Below are 23,416 nucleotides of genomic sequence, written 5' to 3'. Positions count from 1 at the left end.
AATTTATAGCAATATTCCATGTTCAAATGAGCCAATATATCAATCTGAAAATTTTGTTAATTTTTTCATTCAATCTCAAACGGTGTGTATGTGTATGTTATTTATTTATTTAATTTTTAAAAAGTAGCGAAGTAGCGACTACATTTCAAAAGTAGTTTGTAGTTGCTACATTTTGAAAAAAGTAGTTGTAGTTGTAGTTAACTACATTTGTGCTAAAGTAGTTGTAGTTGTAGTTCGCTACAAAAAAAATGTAGTTTTTCCAACCACTGGATCCGACTGTATATGCATTTTACTCTGCACTTATAGCATAATTACAAGAAAATCCTTCAGCAATCAAACGATTAATGTACTCAGTATATTTTTATCAAACAGCTAGGCTCATAGTCCTTTTTAAGGAGACATAAACCTAGAGATCTTTCTCATTTTACTAGAAGAGAAAAAAATCATTTAGTTAATCAGAGTTCCCTGAAAGGTATTTTTAGGATCATTCTATAATTTACTTCTGATTTAGTGAGTGATATAGATAAATGTACCCTCGTGTCAGAAAAATTTCAGCCAAACTTTTGAACCTCTTTGTTCCACAAATATCCCATTTTCATTTTTTTTTTAAAGTCGATTGGAGCTCAACGTAGAATAATCACTGTGTTTATTTTTTGTGAATTTGTTTTGTATTCATTTTTAGCGATCATTTTAGTTTGTAGCAATATTTGTAATTCTACATTTTGTTCTTGTTATAAACTACAGAGCAGCATCCAACTAAAAAAAATCTCAAATTTTATTGTCTATGTGTGTGTGCTCGCGCGTTTATTTTATTTATTTTTCGCTTATTATTTAGTATTAAGGGGTAACTTCCGCCAACTTCTTTCAGAGTTTGGAAGGGGTTTGCTAGGGGGTGGTAGGTTGAGAACCGCTGGAATAGACACAGAAACATTTCACTTTGATTAGTTTCCAACGTTTTTTCCAGAAATTTTTAAATAATTGAATATTATTTAAATATTGAAGCATGTTGTTTTTTCATCATCCACAGAGGAAAAATCTTCATCCACTAGAAATTTTTCTTTCAAACACTCCAGCTTTTCACTTTCATGTTTGATTGAACCACCTAAAAAAATAAAAAATAAATCCTTTTTTAAAAAACACTCCTGAGAAGGGACTTTATGAAATTTTAGTAAGTATTTTATTCATTATATTTCCTTGCATGAAAGAACTAAATTTCCATGATTTATTTAAAAGTGGTTCAAAAAAAAAAAAAAAAAAAACGACTGAAAATGTGCATTAATAACTGGGGGGGGGGGGCAAGGAATTCTTTTGTTATTCTCTTAAGAAAAAAAAAAGCTCCCAAAGTTTTTAGAAATATCTAACCATTATAGCCTAATGTTTTTAGCTACAACAAAGATTTCAAGTTTAAAAAACTCTATTCCAAAACAATTTTTAAGCATAAAACCTCTTCTTATGCATAATATGTAATACAATTAGGGGAGAACCACTCAATTCTTAATGTTTATTTAAGGAAAATGTTTACCTTTAATGAATTTATTAAATTTTGTACTATTCATCTCTTTTGCATTATTTTTTATTAAAATATGTAATTTGAATATTTCATTTTAGAACATTTGCAATAAAAAAGTGGTACCTGACACATATTTTTGGGCTAGATGACATTAAACAACTTAAAATAGTTTTTTTGAGCAATCACAATTGCTTATTGCTTTCATTTCACTGTTTTTGGCCTGCTATCATTTCATTTTCCTGCTAGCACCCTCTGCAGCACCACTGTCGACCGGCTCCTCACGATGCTGCTCCTACAGTGAAAACTGTCTCCAGGTTGCGTAAATATCCTACACTTACACGCATACATACACATCTACACACACACAAACACATACACACAACTACCCACACATTCATGCCTGCACAGACACAAACACATATGCCTACACACACACACATACCCCGCCCCCACGCACACAAACACTCATACACACGACTACCCACACACTCATGCCTGCACACAGACACAAACACACATGCCTACACACACATACCCACTACACACAAACCCTCCACACACAAACACACGCCTACATACACACACACTCATGATTGCGAAAAACATAATTTGAATTCTAGATGTCAAAATTCAAATTAATTTTTAATTTTTTTTCCTATGTTACAAGAATTCATAGCCTTTTTATAAATAGTATAGTTCTATATACTTACCTAATTGTTGCCCTAAAAACTGCAGAATAAGATCTACAGTCAAGTCCAAAGCAGGAAACCTTCCGATGCGAATTCCCATTTTGGAAGATAATGAAAGTGAAACTTTTGGCACAAATGGAGTATCACACAAATCACGATGGTTTGCTTTCCTGTAAAAGTCTCTCATTAGAAATATTAAAGGTCTTTTGTAAATTGATTTTTAAATATATTATGTATCTTTGTCTTCTTGCACAATAGCTTTAGGTGCTATTTTACATATGAGGCAGTGAGATGCAAAGGGATGTAAGTGACAAAATTAAAAATTTAGAGACAACCAGTACAAATAGTAGGGGAACCTCTCCTCTGTCTTGGGGCAAAAGATAGTACTAGTAGCCTGAGTAGGTGCTGCTGTACAGCATGATTTAGAAAAAAAATCCATGAAACAGGGGTCGAAGTAGTCCTATATATCCTATATTTTCAAAAAAAGGATCAAAATCATCCTATATGTCCTATATTCCCATTTTGTACCCTATATATCTGTTAAAAGGAACAGTAAATAAACTTTCTGACATCAGATTTTCGCTGAAAGAACGTGCCCAAACAAATTGCAAAACTGAACTGACTAAATCCTGCAACAGGCATCTTCTCTCATTGGCTACAGCAATGTGACGTCACTCTATAGTGGGTGAGTTATGAGAACTGTCTGAAGTTGGTTTTAGAATTTTGCGTATGGAGGGGGGGGGGGGGCAACAGTCGTTTGCTTTGTTTTCCATCACGGTTTTCGTTTTTGTTGGTACATTTTTGTGTTCAGTGCATTTTCTGATTGGAATGTTCTAATATTCTTTTTGCAATCTTTTCTTTTTGCGGAATTTTGGGATCATGAAATGTTAGTTCCTTACGATGTTAAAACATAGTTTGTTTTAATAAGTGAAATTATAATGGCAAAATCGCATCGCTTAACAAAATTTCGTGTGGAGTGGTTGAACCAGGAGGACATTGATTGTACAAATTGTGGTACTTAGTGCACTCAAGAAAAAAATGATTTTACCGCTTTTTGCCATTTTCGCAACTGTTCAGTGCCCATAAGCAATAGTGGATTTTCGCAATTGAGGCTGCATGCTAAAACATTCAAGCATATGAAGAAAACTCCTTCTCAAGCTCTGTTTGTTCTTAGTACAAGTGGTAAAGGGTTCAGTTTAGATATAAATCAAAGAACAGTGCAGTTAGTACTTAGGTCATGGGTGAGAAAGAAAAAATAAAAATTATCTTTGTTCAAATTTTCTTTAGTTATTTAGAGTACACTATTTTTTAAAAATTATACCTTCAACTACAGGAAAGTCATTTCAGGTGTTTGAGGTTTTTATTAAAAGAAAATCATTGATAAGAATAACTAAATAACATATGATATGTATTACATTTCTTTTTTCATAGCAAAATTATTCATATAATGTGTCCTATATTTGTCCTATATTTTTTGTGGAAAATGCCCTATATGCGACAAGTTGGTCACTTCTACCCCTGATGAAAGCCTACCTAGGATGTTATCTTTAAAGTTGTTTTACTAAAAACTTGAAAATGTCCACTTACATCCCTTTGCTTCTCACTGCCTCATATTATACAGTTGTGCCCTTTTATAGCCAAGTGGAAGGGACCTAATAAAAATTTCGCTATAGCTGTAATTTCATTATAAAAACTAAATAATAAACAGGAAAAACAAGTTTGGAAATTGAAATAATTATGTTCATTATAAACAGGCAAGATAATATATAGATAAGTAAAAACATATATATTGATAAAAGCATTTTACATAAACACAAGCAATCATTTAAGATAAATTTTTAATCCACAAAAAAAAGTTCCAATAAAACTTACTTTAAAGTAACGAATTCTCCAAAACTATGTAGGTTCTGTAGTTGTTTTAGCACCTTCATGGATTGTTTAGTCTGGAAACTTTGGACAAGAAGGCATAAAAATGGCTGAGAGATCATGGAAAATGCATGCTGGTCCTCAAAATAAGGAAACATCCATGGATCCAAAAGAACACCTGCTCTACAAATATATGCATCATATATTTTCATAGTAAAATACAAACTAAATTTTATGTCATTTAAACAAAAATCATCACACAACTTCCTTGCAATAGTGAAATATTTTTTAATAACTCAAAAGAAGGGGTGCATGTATTCCTGCACTTGAGTTAAAAATATAATTAAAATATCCTTCAAAAATGCATAAATTTTTAGACACTTTCTTACAAAGCAAATCTACATAGCATCAAAAATAATAACATCTCTCCGTTGTTTTAGTGTAAATATCTTAACTCTTTCCGGTTTGGCAGTTCCAAAAAAAGGACACCTTTAAAAAAAAAATTCTTTTCGAAACCACAAAAATTGCTGCAGAGGCAGTAGGTTGTTCTCTTTAACGATCATGGATGTCAGCATTATAAAAATGTTTTTTCTGATGTCTCAATTTTTTTGTTAAAATCTGCCCAATTTTTTACCTTGCCCTGGAACAGTTGACCAGCTTTCTTCATTTTTCCTGTGGTGCTCAGTTTCATTATTGCAAAAGATTTTCGAAATGGATATTTATACATTAGGTGAGTGGTGTCAACAAATGGGGAAACCACAAACTGCAAAAAAAATGTAAAATCTATGTCTGGATGATTAATTACACCCAATCATAGTGTTTTTTCCCTATATTTAAATAAATTGAATGACCCTCACCAAGAAGAGTTAATAGGTGTAATTTCATCATAAAATAATCTTCAAAATAAAAAAGTTGATATGCAGTAACTACAGATATAGTATATAGTTGTGCCATGGAGAGATGGCAGATGAACTGGAAGCGGAAACAGAACACTCCAGTTTTTGATAAGTAGGGTTAGCAAGAAGGTGCAAGCATTGAAGTTTTCACTCCTCCATGACACAAGTATAAGGCCCACTCGAAGAAAACTAGTGTAAGTATTGTATTATTTCTAATACCATTTTTTCTTTTTTCAAAAATTTAAAAAGGGATTTGAATTGGGGACGGGTTTTAATTGAAGATTTTTGTTTCCTTTGGAATTATTTTAAAGATGTTTTATGCATCTGTCACGTTGTACTTGAAGCCTCCTCCTCCAGAACTTAAGCATTTTTCTGCCAACAGATAAATAAAATTTAAAAGTCAGCTTTTGGAGCCCCTAAAATTTAAGTGCTTTGGGGCAATTTCCGCTTTGCCCAAGCCATAGTAAGGTCCTTGGATGGGGCCTCATCGTATTTAATGACAATGATCATCAAAAATTCTGCATAATCCTCACAATGCTGCCTGGTTAAGTTTGCCCCAACTATAGTTCATTTTTCCAGACTGAAGGTATTAAGTACAGACGGTACTGCCCTGGAATTTAAATGTTTAACTGGACACTTTATTATTTTTTTTCTGGAAATTTATTTCGTACAAGTAGTTTTGGAAACATGTTTTGATAAATTTAATAGAGTTGCTAAATTTTCAGGAACTTCTCATGCCAAATCATCTGAAAGTAGTTTTACACTCCCAGATTGAAATCTGTTAAATATTACATTTGAACATTTTATTTTCATATTATTACCCCTATTTATTTAAAGGGATTAAAAAAAAAATCTAATATTTTTCTGACTGTGGGGACCAAGGCCAGCTAGGTCGACCGAGGGCCAGCTCTAGTGTCTATATTAGAGGTTGAAAAAATCAAATTCACGAATTTGCAAACAAATGAAAAAGTGATGACCAGAAAGAGGTATTTTGGGATGAGTATTTAGACAATTTATCAAGATCGGCATCGCTTTTAAAATAATTCACCCCATTGTAAGTGTAACAGCTTTCAAGCGCCCCCCCCCCCCTTTTCACTTCATACTTCAAGTAACAGCTGCTTCCGGAAAAATACTTCAAAAATTTCACACTTTTATTAAAATGTTCTAATTGTGCTTTAGTGTTTTAAATAGCTGATTTCTGATCCTAAATGAAGGGAAAACCATATCAAGCATTCTCCTGAATTTCTTTGACAGATTACATTCATTAGGAACAAATATTAAAATTTCTATGAGACCCATAATACAACATAACTGATATACCTGAAACGAAGTTCTGTAGCTAAAGAAAGTATTCCAGTGGCACCACCAAATGAATGACCAATGAAGAATGCATTGGAAAGATCCAACCTGTCTTTAAACATGCTTGCATTGAAACTAGCATCAAGAATATTTGTAACACTTCGCCCAAGGTTCAAATCTTCTAGTAAATCTAAAGCTTCAGAGCATTCTCTGGCTCGATACCTTACCTAAAATAGGTTCTAATGAGATAACCATAAAAGATCAAGCAAAGCAAATGATTTACCATGTGTCCCTTAGTTCAAAATAAATAAATGTTTACTAAGTTAGAAAATAAGTAAAATCAGCTCTATCAGAGATAAGAGTACAGAGATTATAAAGTACAGATAAAACAGATACAGTGAAACCTGTGTAAGTTGACCACTTGCGGTGCAATACTTTGGTGGTCAACTTAGACAGGTGGTCAACTTATAAAGGGGGTAATGATTATTATTATTATTATTATTATTATTATTTGTAAGTCTTGCACCATGCATTCATTTTTTGCCTAATTGACACTTACTCTTTCTGTTCAACTCACTTTCATTGTTTAGCATTACTTTGAATCAATAATATAAAATGTTATTCGAATATTTTTAGAGATTATTTTCCCAGAATGATGTATAGTATGTTATGAAAATTTAAAATTTCAATAAATTGATCAAAAAAAAAGTCTTATTGTTTATGAAAAGTTAATCATTTTATATTAATAGTTCCTAAAAAATTATAGTTAATCAAAAAATAAAAATTTTTTCGTTTAACAACAAAAGAAAAACAAGTTTGGAGAATAAAAGGGTTCTTAGTAGTTTTCCCATGTGGTTAAACTCAAAAGGAGGTTTAGTTATGCTGCTGTTTCATTAGTTGGTAAAATGCTGGTCTGGCATCAAAAATATTCTTGGAAAGCTATAAAAAAAAATAATAAAAATAATAATTTGATGAATAAAATTTTTAAAAATAAACCAAGTGGTCAACTTACAAAGGGTTTTTTTACAATACTCCAAACCAAACTTGGGGTTCATTAGTGGTCAAGATAGACAGGCGGTCAAGATAGAGAGGTGGTCAAGTTACAGAGGTTTTCTTTCATTATGTAAGATAGGACTAATTCCGTTCCTGACAAAAGCGGTCAACATAGACGGGTGGTCAACTTACAAAGATGGTCAACTTTACAGGTTTTACTGTATTTTTAAAACCAGAATTACCTAAGGCTTTTTTTTAAATTTTTGCATGAATTGATAAAATGACAGTCGACTATGCTAGATCTCTTGGTTGTGGTAGTTTCTTCCTTTGAAAAACATGAATAATGTTGCATGCAGTTGTTGCTTTACTTCATGCCCCCCCCCCCACAAAAAAAAAAAAGAAAAATTACACAAACGATTTAAAAAATAATAAATATATGTTTTCTTCAGAAATATGACCTGAAATGAAAGATTTTAAAAAAGAGAACAGTCATTATTCTAATAAATTTTTATACTAATTGTAGATTTGTACACTATAATGCATGCACAGAAGGCAAACATGGTTCAACTTGTTTCAAAAGATTACTTGTTAATTGTTTTAAACTTCAATTTAGAACTTAACTCCAAGTGTCCAAGTTAATGTCTTAAATGTCATAAAAATTCCAGGAGATTGTTGATTTAAAAGAGTGGACAATAGAGAAGGGAAAACAGTCTGAGAAAGCCCCCCGCAAACTTTGAGGAAACAAATCTCTCCAGGAAAAAAATGTCCCACTCAAGAAATTTTTAACATTCAGCATCCCAAATAAAAATACCAACTTTGATAATGCAAGCTGTAAGATAATTTAATTTCCTCGTATACCAAAGTATTATATGCTACTTTCTCACTAAAACTGTAAATGTAGTCAGAGGACAGAATTATATCAATAAGTGAAATGTTTTAAGTTAAAATTTAAATACATTTTCATTTACTGTATACCGGGTGACCCAGTGGGTAATGTTTGAAACAAATGAAAATATAAAAACAAACAAGAGATATGAGAAGAATTTAATGACGTATATTGAAAGGACATATTGGGCTATTAATGATATAGAGGTTCGAAGTGACCGCCATCTTTAACAAGGACAACAGTTAGGCGGTTCTGGAATCCAACCATTACTCGTTAGTAGGACTCACTGTCAATCGTCTCGATAGCAGTTGAAATGGCAGTTTTCAGTTCTGGAAGGTTCGTAGGACTTGTCTGCCACACTTCGCTCTTCAAATAACCCCATAGGTAGTAATCGCAGGGGTTCAGATCTGGTGAATATAGGGGCTATTCGATACTACCTTTGGAAGTGCAATGGGTAATCCAACCCTATGATTCGATTGCTAAAATGCTCATTGAGCATCTCGAAAACATCTGCGGTACGATGTGGTCTTGCTCCATCCTGCGTAAACCAAAGACCTTGGACCAAGTCATTACCATGAAGAAAAGGGTCACATTTTCATCACATCTGGACATTGGTAGCACAATAAATATGCAAACTTCCGTCAAATATTTGTTCATTTTTACTAACGAGAATCACATGCTAAAGCGCACCGCACACTAAAGGAACATCACATTTACAATTGCCCACCCAACGGAGCATGCGCACCAAGTTTGGCTTCACTCACGTGCACCTAGCGCCATCTATTGGACTTTATTTCAAACATTACCTGCTGGGGCACCCAGTACATCTGTGTGTTAACGAGGTACGGGGAGATATACCGTATCTCACGGTGAGCAAGACCCACACATTAAGGGGTAAACTCCCAGCTGGGCTGACGCCCAGCACGGGGACCTTCCCCGGCGCAATAAGTACCAAGCGCGTCCGTAGCATGATACGACTATCGACCGCCGCACTCAGCCGTGCGGGGGGGGCCCGCTACGCGGACCCCCCGGGCGGTGGAACCTAAGGCCTACGGCTAAGAGGTGGGGTGCGTGCGGAGAAAAGTACATCTGTGTGTAGTGCAGTGCGTATGTAAATGCATGTAACAAGCTTTTTATAGAGAAAGAGAAACTCACTAAAACTCAACTTGCTCAAAATCTCACAATTTACAAAAACCAATTGCAAACACAAATTTCTGTCAAAAATTATTAGTAAATCACACCCTACTCAAAATGAATTGCCAAATAGTAATTTGAATGATTTTTGTTGTTTTGTACTCAGAAGTCTACTGGCAATTGGAAAATAAAAATACTCTTTTTTTCTAGTAAAAGTTTTATGTTTATTTCGAGCGAAAAATAATAAAACCTGTGAAAGTTTTAAATATTAAGCTTTTGTAGGAAAATTAAATTATTTAACAACAACTTAATTGGTAAAACATCACGTCTACAAATTAAGCTCACCACTATTTTCTAGTGTTATTGCTTTCTTCTATTTTAAATGCGTACTGAAAGTGTTGTATAAAATGCTGCTACATACCAAGACTACTTTTTATGTACAACATCTGCAGTTATACAGAGAAAAATGACTTTGAAAAAAAAAATAAATAAAAGTTATATAATTAATTTAGAAACATGTAGCAGTTTTATTCATTTTTTGTAAGAAGTTTAAGAAAAAGAGTTTTAATTTTTTACTACACATTTTAATTTATTTGTACCAAAACAAAAGGAAGAAAGAAAAATTGTAGCGTCCACATTGAAACTGTAGATGAGTTTATTCATCTAAGGCACATTTCTTAGGTAAGTCATTAATTTTCCCTTTGGTTTATGTCCAAATAAGAAGTCTACAACTGAATACATTTTTCTCACTTTGTATTTTTTTAACCGACTTCAAAAAGGAGGCGGTTATCAGTTCATACCGTATGTATGTTTTTTTTTTTGTTTGTCCACTCATAGCGTCTCACCTAGTGAACCGATTTTGATGATTCTTTTTTTAATGGATAGGGGATGGCTCAACTTAGGTCCCATTACTTTGTTTGACCATATTTGTTCTTTAGATAAAAAGTTATGGGCAAAAAACAGTAAATTTCCCTATTAAATGATTAAAATCATATTGTAGCGAAGTTCGCTCTTTTCATCCGAGGATAACGGTGGCTCAGTGGTAGAATTCTCGTCTCCCACACGAGCAACCCAGGTTCAAATCCCGACTAGGACAAAGTGAATGTTACTAAAATTTCGTTTCTACTGTTTCCCGTATTTTCTCGAATGTTCTATTAATTTCTGTATCTTTTAAAGTCTGGAAAGTTCCAGCACTTTTTCAAGTTGTATATAAGGAGATGTAACTTTCATTCGTGGTTCTGAATAAAGATCTCGAGTTGAGACTAACGAGTATTCGCTTCATTTGGCTTTCACATTGTCTTCGCTATTTTCATCTACGCGACAATATGAAACTCATTGTTATAAAAGTTTGGTGCCATATAACTGTAACATTAATAGTAATTGTAATGATAATTTTGAATAAAGGCTTTTCTAAAGCAATACAGTGATATAGAGCCGCACTTCTTACTAGGTAACTTCTTACTTTTAATGAAATATCTACATTTACACTAAAAAGAATGAAATAAAAAAATTTTGAAAAAAAAAATAGAACCGACTTCAAATTTGCTCTAAAAAGTGAAAAATAATTTTATTCTTTAAACACCATCGATAATACTTTTAAACATAATTTTTGAAGTTGGCGCAAAAACAAAAAGTAAAATCCATTGTAACCATGCTTCGTTCATATTTTTATCGAAAAATCATCCAAGCTTAGGAACGAAACATTTATATCGTTACTCAGATATGCTGTCATCAATGCGTAATGCATGTGGTAGTGAAGAAACTGGACCTGATTAAATTTATACTTGTAGTTGAGTTATGGCTGTGAATGATTTTATCGATCATTTTTGCGCCAACTTCAAAAATTATGTTTAAAAGTATTATCGATGGTGTTTAAAGAATAAAATTATTTTTCACTTTTTAGAGCAAATTTGAAGTCGGTTCTATTTTTTTTTTTAATTTTTTTATTCAACATATAAGGAAATTGTAATGAAACTAATAAATTCTAGCTCAAAAACATAATTAAATAATTTACCGCCATTAACCAATTATTGCAAAAACATTTCAAATAATGCGTACCTGCTGCCTCCGGAAAGACATTTCATTTTCTTTAGAAGGGTTTAAATAAAGCATCCACTCCTTTGTGTGGCAAAATGGACCTATATCTTGAATGCGTGGCCCAGGGTCCCATTTGCTATCAACAACATCTTCCCAATTAATCTCCATCGGCACATTTAGCAGACTATCAATTTCATCAAGATTGGAGCCTGGATTTGACCCAAAGGCAGACATGCGGGCTTGTTTCTTGTAAAAACTGGCTGAAGCAGAGTGGTCTCTAGAGAAAACACACACACATATATATATATATATACAGGGTGTTCTGTTTTAACCTGCAAGACCTTTATTTTCGCAACCGTTAGTCCTAGATGTATACTTCGAATGGCAAAAATGTTCAAAATTATATGCAGAGTAAGATATTGAAAGTTTGAAGCAAAAATAAAAATTATTAAAAAAATACAAAATTTAACTTTTTATATGGGCCCCTTAACCCTTAACTTATATTTAGGGAAATAATTTCCCATTGAAAGATATTACCAAAACAAAAAAATTGACATATGTGCAACCAAAACTTAAGGAGATATTCCAGCTCAAAGTTTAAAGTGATACATAACAGGAGATTAGAACTTATCCCCTTTTCAGAAGAATGACAGGTCGTCATAGTAAGGAAAACAATGTATGATATGCAAGAACACACCACAAAACCTCAAACAATTTGAAAAACCACACTGTATACATACATACAATTTTAAACACTTGTTAACCGCTATATTTTCCTCCAAAAGGTCATTGACGGCGAGTGAAAAGTGGTGTAAGTCACAAAATGCTGCGTTTCATACCTCGCTGAATATTGGTTGTACTCATTTCAAACTTTTTGTGTTAGAATTATTTTTCAATGGAGATTATTTCCCTAAATATAAATTAGGGGATCTGGGGCCCATATAAAGTTAAATTTTGTATTTTTTGACTTTATTTTTATTTCAAACTTTCAATATCTGAACTCTACATCTAATTTGGAACAATTTTGCAATTGGAAGTATACATCTAGAACTAACGGTTGTGAAAATAAAGGTCTTGCAGGTTAAAACAGAACACCCTGTATAATACAGTGAAGCACCGTTTATACGTTTCTCTTTTATACGTTTTTATAATTTATACGTTTTTTAATTTGGTCCCTGCAGAGTTTAATACATATTAATATATTCTGTTATACGTTTTTTATTTGTACGCTTTTTTCATACAGTCCCTTCAGAAACGTATAAACAGTGCTTCACTGTATGTTCCAACTATATGAAAATGATAAAAATAAAGACCAAACTATTCGCTTTTAGATGCAAGCAAGTAGCTAAACTAATAAGTCAATTAAATAATGACAACAAAACAAGTACAAAGAAAGATAAATAAAGAAAATGGAGCAAAACCATGAAACTAGACAAATGAACAAATGATCGGTGGAATTTTCATTAAAAGGTTGCAAATCAAAATGTTGAATTCAACTACGAACTAAAAGATAGCACGCTTAAATCTGAAATACACACTGAACAGAATCTCATTATGCCACTGTACTAAATGTTAAACTACAAGCTATAGAAGAAAAAACGAATAAATTAAGAGCAGGCGTTTCGTCTCATTTTTTCAGAAGTCAAATAGTTATTGATGATAATTCCCCACAAGACTTCCTGACATGTAAAGTACTGCATGACAAAATTCAAATTTTCCCAAACAAGAGTCTAAAATCCACGAATACGACATTTTAGGGATTGGGAACAACCTATTGCATTACTAGTGCTTTCTTATTTGATAACAAAATTGAAAAATTTTCTTTAAAATGAGTTATACCTTTTGTTCATATTTATGTTTCATACTGGATACAATCATAGTTTATCTCCTTTTTTTTACTCTGATGGCATCGCGAAATTCACACTAGATACTTCTCTGACAAAAAGTAACTAAAAAAGATAAGAATTTCTTATTCAATAGTTAGGACACTTTAATATTTTAAACCAAAGTTAGCGAGTTATTTTATTGTTATTTATTCTGCACTTTCTTTCGTTCTGCATTCAAAGTATTAATTAGAAAAGCATTTCACTAAAACAGTGCAAACTCAACCTGTGGATTACTGTTTCACTGATGCAATTTAATATTTTAGCGATAAAAACATGAAAATTATTAGAATACAGATAAAATTAATATAATATAAAACTAGTTACATCCAATAACCATTAATAAAGCACATCTAGCTTTGCCACTTTGGCAAATATGGGCAAAAGATATTTTGCGAGTACAGTTTTTACCCTTTCTTTCCTACCTTTGGTTAAATGTGCCAAACCTAATTTTTTTAAAAAAAATATTTACCTCAATTGTTATTATTAAAACAATTAGACTTATAAAAAATTTACAACGTCATATTGCAACATGTTGTAGTGATGATGTAAAATAATTGCTTCTGTTACTAAATACAAAATTTTGCAATTTATAAATAAATATAATTAATAATAAAATTGATTTCTAAAATTATTTATTTACATTCTATTTATATCATTCCAGCACCTTAACCAACAAAATTCAATTAACTTTCCTTGTAATTCTGTTTTTGCCATTTTTACCACTGTCCTGGCAAAAATCCTTTTTTTTTTTTTTTTGCCTGCAAAATGTTCAGCCTTGTGTGTGTTTCCCACTATTGCACTTTGAAGTGCAATAATTTTAAATATAATTTTCTGAGTGAATTGCTGTTTTTTTTTCATATTCTCTCACCCCCCCCCCCCCCCAATACCTGAACCTTACACTTAAATAGTATTCTTTTATAACTGCATGAATTAAATATACCGCATGGTTTTCTAATGGACCTTGAGCAAAACAATGATTCTTCAAATTTTGAAACAAGGATGCATTTAACTGGGCGCAATAGGGCCATTCCACGGAAAACGGTCATTCTGTCCACTATGGGACGCCTCATGTATTTCATTAAAAATAATATTTAAAATATTAATGAACAACTCCCTTCTATCCTCCTTGGCAGCAATAGCAATAAAAGAGGAAAGGGAAAAAAAAAGTTTTGTGCAATATTATACTAGAGCCTTCAAAACTTCACATAAAGTTTTGTGTAATATTGTACCTTCATATTTCGAAGCAGCAAATTGCCGAAAAAAAATTGATATACTTTATAGAAGCGATTTTAGCTTAATAGCTCCTAAACCATTAAAATTAAAGCTAATTTTCGTGAATGGAACTCAATTCCTAATTTATTTGAAATTTGGATTAAATGAAAATTAGTTGGAATTTGGAAAAGAGCACTTTTTTCAACTTTAGGATTACTCGAGCGGGATCCTTTCAGGCTGGGCCTGATTACTGAATAGGCCAACTAGGCAGTAACCTAGGGTCTCTGCTTTTTAGGGGCCCATAAATTGCTAATGCTTTAGCCAATAATCTAATGATAAAATTGCAAAGTTTGACTATAGTGGGACCCCGAAAAACTGTTTGGCCTATAGGGTCTTCCAATACTTTATTCGGGCCTTGCCTTCAGGCCCGGACCTGCAGACCTCACAGAGCGGGACCATGTATTTAAGAACCCAACGACCCAAGAAATTTTTTAAAAAATCTAGCACTAAGACTTATTAACGTTTCAAATATACACTACTGGCTCGTGGCCTCTGGGGAGAGGCCAGGCCCTACAGATTTTGTCGCAGAGGGGCCCAAAAATTTATAGATTTGGGCCTAACTTCCGTAGACAGCCACCTAACTTGCCTATTTTGTAGTTCTGGGGTTGGCCCTTGGCCAAGACATTTTTTGAGGCTCCCATGCAGTCAAACCTTACACATTTAGTCTTTGGCTAAAACAACTTTATCTATTTGGGGGCCCCAAAAAAGCAGGGGTCCTAGGCCACAGCATAGTTGGCCCATTCAGTAATCAAACCCTGATCCTTGCAAAAAGCATAAGAATGTAGATCGAAAGAGCTACAAGGAAATCCAAACAGTGTTATATCATTTTTTGTTTTAAAAAAAACGCTTCGTTTGGGGGTCCTTCTCAGCTCGGGGGCCCTTGGCGATTGCCAACCTGGCCAGTCCGGGCCTGGTCCCCCCCCCAGTCACATATGGGGTTCAGTCTGAGCTCTGTTCAGCTGAGGTACCATTGTAGCTACAAATTATTCCAGTACTTAAAAATAAAAGCTTTGCTTTCTTCAAACAAACCTGTGTTCAACAGCAGCAACCACATAGCCATGTGAAGCTAATTCTAAGCAGATTGACGAATATGTAGTACGGAAGCCACTCAATCCATGGGAAAAAACAATAACTGGATACTTTCCATCCGTCGGTTGAAGTTGTGCTTGCCAAATAGCTGGAATATACAACTTTCCTAGAAAACATTATGAATTTTTATCATGAAAAACCCTTATAATATTATTTTACACTGAAATCAATGTATCGGATCCAAGCAGAAGTTATAAAATTTGTTACATGCAGGGTTGCTATTTTGTCCACTTTTTTGTAAAAAATCCGGGACGCCGGAAGAAAATGAACAAAATGGATGAAATGAAAAGTTAACTCATTATACATACATAAATTTATTGTTATGGTGTAATAATATTAGTATATTATTCTAATACATTTTCTATTATGAATTAATCATTTTATTAAAACGAGTTGATGTGTGCATCACATGACTTCCTTTTACTCCAATTTAATGTTATTTTCTCATTATTGGCAGTTTTAATATGATTCGATAGTTTACTGTCTCAATATAACAAACAGTGGCCAAATTGAAACCAGATGTAAAAAAAAAATTTAATTTTTAAAAAATTCGTCAAATTTGCCGTCAAGTTGGCAACCAAAAGACTGGCGATATATCGCCAAGTGTCCGCTAAATTATAACACCACTTGAATTTACATCAAAATTAACAATGATTTCCTCCCTAAAAGAGGCAAAAGACCAACTTTGGAGCACACAAATGCAACCAAAAAGGAAGGTGCACAACTAGACCCCACTAGGAGTCTACGTACCAAATTTCAACTTTGTAGGACATTCCGTTCTTGAGTTATGCCACATACATACGCACATACATACGTACATACAGACGTCACGAGAAAACTTGCATAATTAACTCGGGGATCGTCAAAATGGATATTTCGGGTGTCTGTACGTTCCTAGGCACATATCCACGTGTGGTCGGGTTGAAAAAAAAACTCAACATTCATTTGGGGGTGAGCAAAATGGAAATTAAGGCCGATTTTTGGGTGAAATTTTTTTCACGAATACAATACTTCCTTTTTTGTAAAAGGAAGTAATAGAATCATTAGCTTTAGAATTCCATAAATTTTTTAGTTACACATTGGTGCAGCTAATTTTAGATCATAATTTACTTAAAAGTAATGAAATTTAACAATGTGAATGCTATTGTGCATGATTAGACTATTATATACAATAGTAGAAAGTAAACTCGATGGAAAAGTCAAATGAAATGCTTGGAGACATACATACAAAACAAAGATTTATAGACAAAAAATATTTCATAACAGTTATATATTTTGAGTTTTTATTGATGTCACCCCATAGTAAAATATTTGTACTCGCATATTTTATGGATATGTTAATGCCATACAAATTAAGAAAAATTACTATTTTAGTAGGTTTGTTGGTACTCAGAACCAGGGCTGTGGAGTTGGAGTCGGACTGATTTTGGGGTAAAGGAGTCGGAGTCGTTAGAAAGCGTGCCGACTCCGACTCTGGGATTCTTTTTTTCTTTCATTTTCACTGACTCTCCTTTTAAGAACTGACTACCAATTGAAATATTAGACAACACAACATGTATAAAAAGCTACTAATGAGAAAATAACTGTCATTATGGCAATCAGCTAGCTTGAGTGCTTACCGAACTTTCGGTAGCCGTCCCCTAGTTTGCTTGCTTTTAACTTAACTAATAGCAACTGTCAGCAAATGGTTTTGTTGCCTAACATTTTCAAGTAATCACTTTCAAATAAAAACAGAAATAAGTGTTTTGTTTGATCTCAGCTATAAAATAGTAAAAGGAAATTAACAATTTAGTAAGTTGAGGCCCGTAGCTCAGGTGGAAACTTTTGAGGGTGATCGGCAAATTCAAATAAGGTCTAGCGCAAAAGCACGAATCCAAAAGTTCCCATGAAATAATCTGTTTTTTTTTTCTTTATTAAGAATATTTCTATAAGCTTGGTTCTCACTGAAAAATATGGAACAAAATAAGTGTAAGTAATTTCTTGATTACAACACTCAATAATTGCAGTTAATCTTAAAATCTTCATATTAATCTTTCTACAGCAGCCAATAAAATTTAAAATTTAAAAATTTAGCGAAGAAGAAATATAGGTATAGTAAAAGCTATTCGTACAAATTTTTATACTGCCGTATTTTGTGTAGAATTACTTCCTGACGTATATGTGCCCTATTTTTGTGGAAATTTTACTGAAGAAATATAATTTAAAATATATTCGGGAAAATTTTAAGAATTAAAGTATTTATATTTTATATAAACTCTGAAATTAACTTTGGGTGTCACCTACCAGATGAATGTTACCCGCGCCAAACCACCCCCTCTCAAGAACTTGTATGCGTCTTGGGTTTACAACAAAAAACAAAATGAAATTTTCATAAAAAAGAATTAATATTTCAATCTCTGTTTCGAGGTTTTCCCCCTTCCCCTAAAGAGAGAGAGAGAATTGAAAAAGTACAATTGAAAAAAAAATTAAAAAGTCAAGAGTCGGAGTCGGGCGTTTAAAAATCCAGGAGTCGGAGTCGGCCATTTTCCTTCCGACTCCGCAGCCCTGCTTAGAACAGTGTACCGGAAGAGGCTATAATAGGCAAAGGGGTATATAGCTTTAAAAGGGCCATTAATCTTCATTGAGGACTAATAAATTGACAAGGAGGTGGTGTTTACTTGAGGTGGTGTTTACAAGTGTTTAAAATAATTAGGTATGTTTATAAAAAAAATTTACATTTTTTTTACATACAAAACAAATTACCCTTTGCCACAGCGCAAAATTTCGACTTAGGCAAGGGGTCTTGGAACGCATCCCTTGCATAAGTCAGGATTTGACTGTATATATATTCAGTAAAACCACTCTTATGCCGACAATTTTGATTTCCCCGATTCCAAGGCAAATAACATTATTAAACCCCTGTCCTGCGGACAGCCCTTTATTAAGGACAAAGAAATTTGTCCCCTTAGTCTCCGCATTAGAGGAGTTTTACTGTATATTAACGAAATATATATATTGTTACAAATTCTGTAAATAGTAATTATTTTTGTGATTAATTTCTTGTAATCTGGCTAAATTTGGGGTTTATTCCATTATTTTTCATCTAAAATTATCTTAGTAACGTAACCTGTAAATAGTTTCTTGCAATGTACATACTACACCCTAACATTCGACCAAAGTATATGGTCCCCTGATAACATTTGTGAATGAAATAAAAATAAAACATCCAGAGAGAAATAGAATTTTGTCGAGCTTTCCAAAGCGGTATAAAATGCTGTGAGTTCTGTGAATGAGGTAGAGAGTCATTTTGCTTTCTAACTGTGGAGTCTCATTTTCAGTCGTTGCACTTGGAAGGTGTGTGCCTTTGCTCTGTGTTTTTGCGCATTTTGATGTAAATACGTGTGTTACAGTTGAGTTTATAGTGTTAATTGATATTTGCCTAACTGCTATGGTTAATTTAGCAGTTGTTAACGATATTTCTTGTACATAGTTATAAATAAATCTCCCGTGTTTTCTCAAGAACTGTCTCGTCAATTAAAGAAAGTTGGAAGTTGCATCAAACTCATATCAATATATATATTAAAACATTAAAAAACGGAGAGAAGGGAGTTGAAATGAAACATTTTCCATGATCAGATGCATGTAATACTTGAAATCTAGTGAATGAACCCCAATGCAAAAGCTTGGAAAACATATTTTTTATCTTTTTGATTTCTTCAACTTAAAGTGTCCCCCCCCCCCATATTTTTAGGAGGGCACTGCACTCTGCACTCTTTTTTGCATTTCATCTTTGCCCGTTTAAAGTTTTGACAAAACTGCATCCCAAAGCATTTTTTTTTTTTTTTTGCTTCCTTATGGTTTGATTTGAATATAAATGAATTTTCTGTTTTTAACAAAATTTTCTAAACTAAACATTAAAAAGATTCATAGGAACAAGAGTAACTATATTTAAAAATAATTACGATATAGTAACTATAAAAAGAATAATTACTATTGATGAATACTTTGATTCTGTACGCATATGGTATTCATAAAAGAGAAAAAAGTTCCCTTTTCTACTACAAAATTTCTATTAAAAAATACCCTTTTAAGTGAATTAAAATGCCCTATTATCTGGCAACATCCTGCTCCTATTTTGGTCCCTGGGGGAAACACTAACCTATTTCTAAAAAAATATCTTTATTATGGCAAAAATTGGATTAAATGAAAAACCTGATTCAAAAACACTGCAGTTTTCCTTTTTTTCTTCCTTAAAAATAATTACAGTATACTCTGGATATTACAAAGTCAAAAGGGTGGTAAAAAAATTTCCAGATATCGAGATAACAAGTTCATAATCATATTAAAATAATATTCTAAAAATTAGTTACGAAAGTTAAAAATAAATGGAAACATGTAATAAAGTTGAAAAAAGTCTTAACACAATAATGAATATTTTAATTTTTGAAATGATCCAAAAATAGAGAAAAGGGAATAAAAAAAAGAAATCTCTAGTGACGTAGCAAAGTGTAGTGATTTACCACGCCCAAACTTATCAAAGATTTGGATAACCAAAGTTGCAGAACGGTTCCAAACAAGTTTCGAGTGCCCGCCCCGTAACAAAAGAAGTTGGACAAAGGATTGCATGATTCTCTGTGTCTCTAAAGGGATTTTCTGTTCACTTCTCCTTTTTACTGAGCCGGAAATAGAGTCAAAAGGGGGCGAAAAGATTTAGGTAGATTTTATAGAATTACTCCCAACAGTCAATTAATCTGAAATACTTACCAACATACAAATCAAAGAGCATTTTATACAACTTTGGTGGCACACCTGCTCTAACAGCATAACCATTTACGTATTCTTTGTGTGGAATCCATTCTGGCCATTGTAGATATCTTTCCTAAGATATTGTAAAAATTAACAATTCATTATTTTATTTTTTTAAGTCAATAAATAGGTACCACAAAAGACTTATTCTATAATCATAAATAACATTTATTTCTTAAACATGATACTAGAATTTTGAGAAAAACAATATTTCCAACAAATTTCACAAAATTTCCACATGATTAACAAATAGTCAGATGAAATAAAGAAGGGAAACCCTGTACAGTGATCAAGGACGTATACAAGGGACGGGCCATGGGGGTAATCGCCCCTCCCTTAAGGGCCCCTACATCAGCAATTTTTCTGAAATGAATTCCTAAAACGCAAGTGTAAGCCATCTTTTATGACTTTAATTAACGGTATTTCGTTTGACTCTCCCTCTTGGAGACATTTCAGAATTGAATTTCCGGAAAGGCAAATTTAGACAATCTTTGGTGATGTTAAGGGAACGAGTCTGGTTCTCTTTCTCGCAGGCATTTTGCAAAATGTAAGTCTTAAAGATACAACTGCAGACATAGGATGGGTTCAGTAACTTTTCTCCAGTAATTTTTCGAAACTGAAGTTCCAAAAAGCACAATTTATAGATGATTTCTGATGATGTTAGGGAGAGGAGAATTCAAAACATTGCCCCAGAATATGAAATTTAACTTCTTAACCAACTTCTTCTAACCAAATATTACGAAACTTCTATTTTCTAAGCAAATATTACGAAATTTAACTTCTAAAGTGCAATTTTAGAATACGTCTTTCAACGGAAGAATAGATTCTGAGACCTCCTTGGATAAACCTTGAGGTATATTTAAGTTGTTTTAGAATTTAAATGAAAATGATGCTGCAGACCCCCCCCCCCCTCCCCACAAGTATGTGCCAATCAGATACATAGTATGAGTTAAATTTAAAAAATCAACCGCCCCCTCCTTGAAAAATTTCTGGATCTGTCCTTAACAGTGATTTTGCCGGACACCGAATCTAGTGTCTCTTGTTTTGCAGCGTATGGATATCTGAATCCATATCTGGCTCAGCTAGGCTAGTCCTGATCTATTCATCAATCCTCTATGAGACAGGGGTGTCCACACATGGCGCAAAGTGCACCACTGAATTTTTTTTTTTTTTTTTTTGGGGGGGGGGGTGAGGGGTATTTTTTTCTTTTTAAGCGAGTCTTTGCGATTTTAACAGGGAGTGTGCCCTTTCTCGAGGGGGCGGGGGTGGTACCTTAGAACAGGAATTAAAATGGAGGGAGCAAGTCTAATCATTAGCTTAGCAAAAGCTGACCCTAGGACCCCAAGTCACGTGACTCAACAATAACAAATGGTTGGTACATTTTGCGTGAAACAAGCGAAATAAACCTGATTTCTTCCAATGCTTTACTTTAAAATATATCACGGGGTCTGGGTTTCATGAATGAAAGTTTTCACTCCCTCCACTTTATCTCTTCTCAATGGTAGGCACCTCTGATGAAGATCACTCTGATTCGACCCATTGCTGTTGCTGCTTGTGGAATAAACTAGTTTGATAAACTTGCCCTGTCAAACTAGTAGTTTCTCTAAATTTCAAGATTAATCAGGGATTTGAAATGTGCAAAATATTGAGCCCCGATTTTTGCCATTTGAGAATTTAAGCTGAAACATCCACCATTTTTATAATTTTAAATAATTGGTTCATGTCCCCTCCAAATCTCTTTCCCTTCAGCATTTTAACTCAAAATCTAAATCTGAAAGTTCATTTATTAACCAAGTAGCCCTCAAGACTCAAAATTCATTCTCGTTGGTTATAATTTGTGTCAAAAAATTTCTTTTTGATAGCCTGGATTTTAGATCCACTTGCCATTTTTGACACTAAATATTTTATCAAAATGTCAGATGAGAACCACAAAACAAAAAATTTCTTTTTGATAGCCTGGATTTTAGATCCACTTGCCATTTTTGACACTAAATATTTTATCAAAATGTCAGATGAGAACCACAATTTTACACATAGTCTTTTTTTTTCTTTTTACAACTGCATATAAATAGTTTTTTTAACATTCATTAAGTTGAAAAACATCAGATTAACGATTTTTTTCATCTTAAGAATCATCTGACCAACACTATTCTCAGCACAAGCAGAAAGAAAATTCTTTTCACTTTTTGTTACTTTCTGTAAAATTTCATAGTTCACTTACAGTTATGAGGAAAGATTTCAGTTGTTTTTTCTAAGGAGCCAAATTTATGCAAGTATGTACTTTTTGATGAACAATATCAACTGAATAGTATATTGGAAGCAGTTATCAAAAGCTTCAACAAATAATGCTTCTATATAATGAAACCTTTGTGATTGAAAATTAAATGAAAGATGTACCATCATTATGATGCATATGCAATTTTCGTGCATTATAATGTTGGTACATCATTCATTTAAATAATATACTATTTTATTGCTAGTAATTACTTCCACAAAAGCTATTGTTTAATAAGTTATGAAATCACACTTACTACAACTCCCTGAACTTTAGATGGATAAAATAATCTTACAAAAACACCAAATTTTAAATAAGATGTCATTATGTCACAGCAGCCAACTGAGAAAGGACCCGAAGGCAGAGGCAAATGCCTTCTGCCATTATGCGTTAACGTTTTTATTCGTTGCATTTGAAAATGACAAAAAATTTCTGAGGTGAGAGCCCAGAAAAGCTTGAACGAGAGTGGAAATTATAGCAACAGATCAAAATATAATCTATGATTTGCATTTCTGGCTGATAACAACACGCCTCGCCTATCAATTGTTTGTTTACATTTCGCTTTCGTTTGCTTTTTCGCTTTTGAAAAGTTTAAGTGTTTCACGCATTGTTTCTATGGTAAAATAAAAAGGGCAGAAATACAGAAGAAGAAAAAGTGCATAAAATTCATATGATGAATTCAAAATTCAGTTTTATGAAAAAAATGTACTTCACTTTTATTTTTTTTTCTCACAAATTCACTTGCTGAAGTTAAAAATATAAAAATGTTTTTGTAATGGCAACGTAAACAGTATTGCCA

At 33.1% G+C, this 23,416-nt stretch overlaps 1 protein-coding gene across 1 annotated transcript; it reads right to left on the bottom strand.

Moving 5' to 3' along the window:
- Nucleotides 1-274: 274 nt before the first annotated feature.
- LOC129234526 (platelet-activating factor acetylhydrolase 2, cytoplasmic-like) lies at nt 275-23,148 on the bottom strand. Its single transcript, XM_054868538.1, has 8 exons — nt 22,874-23,148; nt 20,301-20,415; nt 15,498-15,663; nt 11,332-11,587; nt 6,282-6,487; nt 4,072-4,248; nt 2,221-2,369; nt 275-1,102 (listed from the first exon to the last, which is right to left on the bottom strand). Exons 1-8 carry the CDS (start codon nt 23,027-23,029, stop codon nt 990-992), a joined length of 1,338 nt encoding a protein of 445 aa, XP_054724513.1. The 5' UTR covers nt 23,030-23,148; the 3' UTR covers nt 275-989.
- Between the last annotated feature and the right edge of the window lie 268 nt (nt 23,149-23,416).

The sequence above is a fragment of the Uloborus diversus genome, chromosome 1 (genome assembly GCF_026930045.1).
Source record: "Uloborus diversus isolate 005 chromosome 1, Udiv.v.3.1, whole genome shotgun sequence".
Taxonomy (NCBI): domain Eukaryota; kingdom Metazoa; phylum Arthropoda; class Arachnida; order Araneae; family Uloboridae; genus Uloborus; species Uloborus diversus.
The sequence above is the reverse complement of the archived record's forward strand: the minus strand, read 5'-3'. Positions and strand labels throughout refer to the sequence as shown.